The 7,795-nt window shown below is 40.6% G+C and overlaps 1 protein-coding gene across 1 annotated transcript; it reads right to left on the bottom strand.

Annotated features, from left to right (window-relative positions):
* Positions 1-4,632: 4,632 nt before the first annotated feature.
* LOC106094135 (nuclear envelope integral membrane protein) lies at positions 4,633-6,656 on the bottom strand. Its single transcript, XM_013261325.2, has 4 exons — positions 6,501-6,656; positions 5,920-6,427; positions 5,396-5,858; positions 4,633-5,324 (listed from the first exon to the last, which is right to left on the bottom strand). The coding sequence occupies exons 1-4, from the start codon at positions 6,595-6,597 to the stop codon at positions 4,764-4,766; spliced, it is 1,629 nt and encodes a 542-aa protein (XP_013116779.2). The 5' UTR covers positions 6,598-6,656; the 3' UTR covers positions 4,633-4,763.
* Positions 6,657-7,795: the final 1,139 nt, after the last annotated feature.

Here is a 7,795-nt window from a genome sequence, read left to right as displayed (position 1 = left end):
TTGAGGCGGCTTTTAACAATGTAAGGATTAGTACCGGGTACTTAGGGATTGGAAAAAGTAATTGCGGATTTTTTTTTTGGTTGCCCAAAAAGTAATTGCGGATTTTTTAAAAGAAAGTAAATGCATTTTTAATAAAACTTAGAATGAACTTTAATCAAATATACTTTTTTACACTTTTTTTCTAAAGCAATCTAAAATTAACAGCTGATAACTGACAGAAGAAAGAATGCAATTACAGAGTCACAAGCATTTGTCAACGCCGACTATATGAAAAATCCGCAATTACTTTTTGGGCCACCCAATAGTCGGCGTCGGCGTTGACAAATTTTTTCAACGGCTTGTGACTCTGTAATTGCATTCTTTCTTCTGTCAGTTATCAGCTGTTACTTTTAGCTTGCTTTAGAAAAAAAGTGCGCGAAATTTTGTTTACATTTGTTTGTTTGGCGTCAATTTTAATATGGAGCCCACAAAGGAGCATTTTCGTCATATTTTACTTTATTATTTCCGTAAAGGAAAAAACGCGGAGCAGGTTGCTAAAAAGTTACGAGATGTGTATGGTGATAAAGCCTTAAAAGGAAGACAGTGTCAAAATTGGTTTCGCAAATTCCGTTCTGGAGATTTTTCACTTAAAGATGAGCCACGTTCAGGTCAGCCAAATGAAGTTGATGATGACCAAATCAAAGCAAAGCGTGAGATAGGAGAGAAGTTAAATATACCAAAATCAACTGTTCATTATCACATAAAAAGTCTTGGATTGGTGAAAAAGCTTGCTATTTGGGTAGCACATGTATTGAAAGAAATTCATTTAACAAACCGAATCAACGCTTGTGATATGCACCTTAAACGCAATGAATTCGATCCGGTTTTTAAAACGAATCATAACTGGAGATGAAAAATGGATTGTTTACAACAACGTTAGTCGAAAACGATCATGGTCCAAGCATGGTGAACCAGCTGAAACCACTTCAAAGGCTGATATCCACCAAAAGAAGGTTATGCTGTCTGTTTGGTGGGATTGGAAGGGTGTGGTATATTTTGAGCTGCTTCCAAGGAACCAAACGATTAATTCGGATGTTTACTGTCAACAATTGGACAAATTGAATACAGCCATCAAGGAGAAGCGACCAGAATTGGTCAATCGTAAAGGTGTCATATTCCGCCAGGACAACGCTAGACCGCACACATCTTTGGTCACTCGCCAAAAACTGAGTGAGCTTGACTGGGAACTTTTGATGCATCCACCATATAGCCCTGACCTTGCACCATCAGACCACCATTTATTTCGATCTTTGTAGAACTCCTTAAATGGCAAAACTTTTGGCAAAGATGAGGCTATAAAATCGCACTTGGTTCAGTTTTTTGCAGATAAAGGCCAGAAGTTCTACGAGAATGGAATACTAAATTTGCCAGGAAGATGGCAAAAGGTTATCGAACAAAATGGCAATTGTATATTTGATTAAAGTTCATTATAAGTTTTATTAAAAATGCAGTTACTTTCTTTTAAAAAATCCGCAATTACTTTTTGGGCAACCCAATATGTACCAGCTGGACGGGTAGCGAAGGTGAAAACTTCTCTTTCAGAGTGAAACATTATACTCGAACCAATACTGACAATTTTAAATTTAGTAACTGAATCTGGTAAACAATAGGATAGTCAAAAAAAAATGCATAAAATTTATGGTGCAAATATTGACGTAGCGATGGACATAGAGAAAGAACGCTCTGCACGAGGTTATTCATCAAATAGAAAAATGCTTCAATGCCCAGACGTCATGGCCATTTGCATTAAGGCGGTTTTTAACAATGTGAGGACTAGTACCGGGTACTTAGGAACTGGAAAAACTATATGCTACCTTGCGCGGGATAACTATGAGCACCACACAGTTTGGAACTATGACCTACAATCTGTGTGGTGTACGTCGATATCACGAGAAGCTTAGCTGAGAGCTACCGGGCGCATCCATAGGCTGCGGATAGTAAAACGCTCCATACAGGGTAGCTGTGACTGTAGTCGCGAGCAATCAGCGGTATCAAGTGGAGAGTCTCGGTGAGAGGCCGGCGATATGACAAGGCGAGTTATTGGCGCCTTAAAAAAGCCAATCATGTTCCCGCGGCGGTCGGTCGTATAAGAACTTGACGAGGATTGTCAACTTCACATGAAAATGTGGCCACAACAGGTGGGTAAATAGTGGGTCTGCCACGCGCCACGGGGGAAATTTATCAGCACTCCCACCATAATTAACCCATCACGGATCCTGACTGAGGAGGGTTTTTTTATCCGTCCGACGATGTAATAATACTTCTGAGGAGTAGAGATCCATGTCAGCTATGCATACGGCTGGGCTAGACTAAGGCGTCTCAACGTTAACCTAGAGAAGATTGAAATCTGCCTGTTCACGAGGAAGACCAAGGTGGACTAATATGACAAACCACGTTTACTCAATAAAACGATTTCGATATCTGAAAAGGTCAAATATTTAGGAGTGATGTTGGGAAAGGAATGTGAATTGGATGTGTCGCATTCAGGAACGTACCGAGAAGGCTCAATCCCATGGCAGCCGGTGGTACGTACCGGATTGACCCGATAGACTCCATCATCGGCAAGGCCTGCCGCCTCAGTGTAGGTGTACGTCTTTTTTTCGTCATGGGAGAGGCACATCCCGGAGTGCCTTCTCCGCAAGCTTGTGGTCCGTGCCAGGATTGAAAATAATCCCGGACCCTGGTTCTGTTCGGTTGGCCAGAACCGCCGCCATCATCGGTCGGTGTCGGTGAGGTGTAACCGGTGCATGGAGTGGGTACTTTTCTAGAGATGGGTTTCTACCGGGCAAATACCAAATGCTTGGGTATTTATTGGGTAAATACCCAATAAATACCTGAGATCAGAAGATCAGGTTTATATACAAAGAATACGAAATCATCAAAAATTGTTTGGAAAATATTTGTATGTCCAAGATATCGGCAAAATTATAAATAACCCAATAAATGGTTATTTATAATTTTGCGACATCTTGGACATACAAATATTTTCCAAAAATTTTTGATGATTTCGTATTCTTTGTATATAAACCTGATCATCTGATCTCATTAAATCGGATTTTAGTTATATATAGCCTCTATATAGACCGATCTCCAGACTTATAGTCTTGAGGGAATTTCTGTAAAGTGTGGTTCTGATCGGATAATATTTGGATATAGCTGCCCTTAGACCGACTGCCCGATCTCCCGCCCGATACATGGTATTGAGGCCATAAAAGATCCATTTATTACCCGAATTCGACGATGGCGTAGTGTGTTCTGGTAAACCCCTACCCATTTCTGTGAAGTGTGGTTCTGATCGGATAATATTTGGATATAGCTGCCCTTAGAACGACCGCCCGATCTCCCGATATATGGTATTGAGGCCATAAAAGATACATTTATTACCCGAATTCGATGAAATTTGGCGTAGTTTATTCTGGTAAACCCCTACCCATTCCTCTCAAATGTACTCCAGATCGGAATATATTTGGATATAGCTGCCACATAGACCGATCTCCCGTTATAGTGCAATTAGCCTATAAAAAAGAGCATTTTTCATCTGATTTCAATGAAATTTGGCACAGCGATTATTGCTAGCCCTCTTAAACTTTTTCTTGAATATCGTCCAGATCGGACCATATTTGGATATAGGTGCCTTATAAACCGATCTCCCTATATGGTGTATTGAGCTCATTAAAGGATCATTTTTCATCCGATTTTGATGAAATTTGAAACAAATGCTTATCATCCCGAGCCCATCGCGATGTCTGCAATCTGACATCGCAGTGATCGGTCAGGATGCCCACCAGCAATCCGAGGTCGCGCTACCGCAACTCAAGGACAATCGAAGTCCTCGTTTCAGAGAGCCGTATAGCCAAGTTAGTCCCAACCCTTCTAGACGCCATGATAGGTAGGTGCTGTTGCTGTAGCCACATTTTCATGTGGAGGTGTCAATCATCGTTAAGTTCCTTTAGGTGGGTCGCCGCCGGAACAAGGGGGCCATTGGTTATTTAAAGGCGCCAATAACTAAAGCCGGTGCCGCCCGGCCTCTCAATGAGACTATCCGCTCGATTCCGCTGATTGTTCGCGACTCCCGTTGCAGTTATTTCTTATGGAGCATCCACTATCCACAACCTGTGAACCCGCCCGGTAGCTCGCAGCTAAGCTTCTCGTGAGAGCAATGAAAACTACACAGATTAGACCTCAATGTTCCAGCCTGTGTGGTGCTCCTAGCTATTCCGTGCAGGGCCAAGTTAGTTCCAGCCTTTGTAGAACATTTGTGAAGTACTATGCCATGTAAAATTTCTCTCCAAAGAGGTGTGGCACTGCGGCACGCCGTTCGGACTCGTCTATAAAAAGGAGGCCCCTTATCATTGAGCTAAACTTGAATAGGACTGCACTCATTAATATGTGAGAAGTTTGCCCCTGTTCCTTAGTGGAATGTTTATGGGCAAAATTTGCATTATAGAAATGCAAAATTTTGTTTAATTGGGTAAAGGGAATATAAGGTGTAACGTAAATATTAAACAATACCATAAAACTTAATAATCAATGTATAAATCAATTTTTAAAAGAAATGTTTTTTTTTTGTATTGAAAGTGCTCTTCATTAAATGTGTTTTTTTAGAATAAACTAAAAAAAAATCTATAGAAATTTTAAACAATTGCGAGATATTTGTTGCTCAGCAACTTATAATAAAAATAAGATCTTTATGATAAAATCGGTCATGGAATCAAAAATTTCTATTACCCTTCACCCTCATCACTATCGGCTTTGACAATTTTAATTTTCGGATTACTTGAATGGGTTTTCTTGGCCGAAGAGAGCATTTTCATAGATCTTGATGGTACACTTCGCTGTGCGCTGCTTGAACGCTGTACCTGATGTGGTGAAGGTGTATTGAGACGACTTTTAACAAACAATTCCGATGTCGATGAGGCAGCGGTAAGGCGTCTAGTATGAGCCGGCAGCGGCATATGATGTGTATGATCGTCTTCATCGGCCCCAGTGGCAACTTCGCCATTCACCAGAGGAGATGAACGATGATAAATAGGCGTGCCGTGGCGAGGAGTTATTATAATAGGACGTGTTTCGCTTAATAAAAATGAACCATCTGGCAAAGGGTACAGTTTTTGTTTGGTCACATTGTCTTCATTGAAACTAATATCGGATTCCGAGTGATTTTCTTCCACATCAGAGCTGGAATCACCCAATTGTTTGGCTTCTTCGCTGGGCAAGTTGCTGCGTGAGCCCAATAGCGAACGACGAGAGTTGTTAATGGAACGAGTACCAGATTTTAACTTGATCTTGAGGCACGGGAAGAAAAAATAACAGTTTAATGAAAGCTAAATGGGTTAAAGTGTGCAATTTTACTAACCTTCCACTCTTTGTTCTGCGAACTATTCAAGCGCCACTCATTGCACTCATCCCTTAGATTCTTTTTCAATGGGCTGCTGCACTGGCGCTTAGCTTCTGAGTTTACTTGTGTACTTTTCTCACCACGAAAACTCATTATGTCGCGCAAAACTCGCGGGAAGTAATACAAAATAAATGTCATTAAAATGACTGCAATAATGGCCTCTTTGAAGTTGCTGGAGAAATAAATTATAGTCGATGACATCAACTGCAATAACCATTTGATAATGTTTTTCGATCTTTTGTTCTTGGGAGGGCCCCAGTGATAGCATAGGAAAAATGATATAAGGCCTGTAATTACAATGTACCAGCATACATAACTACGATAGGTCATCATGATCATTTGCAAGTTGTCCCACAACATTCGTAAGACATAAAAGCCAACAGTCCAGCCACCAATTAACACACCATACATCATGGCACGTCTGAAACAAGGAATGCATAAAAAAAACACCCATGCATAACACTTTGAGAATCTAAACAAACCTTGGCATGAGTTTTCCCGACAACCATATGAGCAGCAGAAATGATGAACAAATTCCAAATACTATTCCGGTTACATAGAAGAATAAGGAATTTCTACTCAAGATTCCAGCAAAGAGAAATACTGTTATTCCACTGAAGAGCATTATGGCACGAATATAATCGACATTCTGCCTAAGCAGGCGGACCTTGTAGGTTTGCACAGCAGTCTCTATGCCTATGCATTGCTGGCCAAAAGGTGAGAGCGAAAGACGCGAACGCTTCTGTGTAAATAGATTAAAACTGAAAAGCGACCTATGCTCTTGGTAATGTTCCTCAACTTCGTAAGGTGTGGTGCCATCATATTGTGTATAATCGTCATCTTCGATTTCCAAGACAAGCTCCACAGATTCCAGAAGTCGTCCTAGGGATTTAGGCTCGCCACTATAGCAATAGGTGTTGAGATGTTTTTCAAAAAATCCGCTTTTAAAGGGTTTAAAGTTGTAAATTGAATTGGCTTCCATAAAATGTACTAAAACGAAATAAGCAAATATTTTTGTATGGCCAGTCCTGACATTAGAAGTTAACATGCAGTATCTAAATACCTTTGAATTTATCTGGAGCTTTTGGTGCATTTTGTTCTACAGTTGCACCCAGTGATGAAAATATCAATAGAATCCACAAACAAAAGTTAGAGAACATTTAGAAATGCTAATACTTTATTTCCGTTTTTTTAATTATTTTATTATTTTTCAATTATGCCACAGAATATAGAAGGAGGAATTGAGGAATTGTCAAATGTTTTTTCAAAATAACTGTAAACTTCCAATAAACGATTGTCGATAACGATAATGGTTTTCGTTATCGATATCAATACACTAAGCAAAATTTCAAAATTATATGTCAGACTTAAATGACATATGTATGCTTCCAAAGATAAAATTTGAAGAATGAATACAACATTATAGGAAGTAAAATAACCCGGGTGAACAACTGCGTCAATTTTTGTGGTATGGGTATCAAATGAAATGTTCACGATTCACCCATAAGGCGTTTGCAATAATTTCCATGGATTTCCTGTTAATTGAACATCAACATACTTTGATCAGTTCACAAAAAGGTAAACAAACCAATATCAAACAACTACAGAAAAGTCTCTTTCGCATGGACTATGACTTTTGACCAGGTAAGTGCCTTGTTCCCGCGGCGATCGGTCCTTTGGACCGGAACGAGATCATGCTCACACAGGAGCTTGACAAGGATCCTGGCACGGGATAACTATGAGCGCCACACAGGCTGGAACTTTGACGTTCGATCTGTGTGGTGTTCATTGTTATCATGCGAAGCTTAGCTGCGAGCTACCGGGCGCGTTCACAGTTTGCGGATAGAGGAATGCTGTATACGGAGTAGCTGCAATTGCAGTCGTGGACAATCAGCGGTATCGTGTGGAGAGTTTCAGTGAGAGGCCGGCCGGCACCGGCTTTTGCATAAATACTGAGTGCCTATGATGCTCGATATGACAAGGCGAGTTATTGGCGCCTTTCAATAATCAATGGACACCATGTTCCCGCGACGATCGGTCTTTTGGACCAGAACGAGTTTGCTCACCTATAGGTGCTACACATATAGAAATGTGGCTACAGCAACAACAACAACAACGAGAATCGCCACCTCCTCGTGAAAATGTGGCTACAACAACAGCAACAACAACACAACCAGGTAAGTGCACCTTGGATAAGAACTCAAGAATAATATTTCGCCGCCGTCCATCTATTTGGCAACTACCTTGGCGGAAATAATTAAGCCATGGTCGTCTATAAAGTCCCTTACGATGTCTGATTTCGAATTGTCTGATTAGTTTCTAGAACAGTGACTGTAACATCAGTTAAAATGGGAGAGC

Source organism: Stomoxys calcitrans, chromosome 4 (assembly GCF_963082655.1).
Source record: "Stomoxys calcitrans chromosome 4, idStoCalc2.1, whole genome shotgun sequence".
In the NCBI taxonomy this organism is placed as follows: Eukaryota; Metazoa; Arthropoda; class Insecta; order Diptera; family Muscidae; genus Stomoxys; species Stomoxys calcitrans.
Note: the sequence above shows the minus strand (reverse complement) of the source record. Positions and strands in the feature narration are given on the sequence as shown.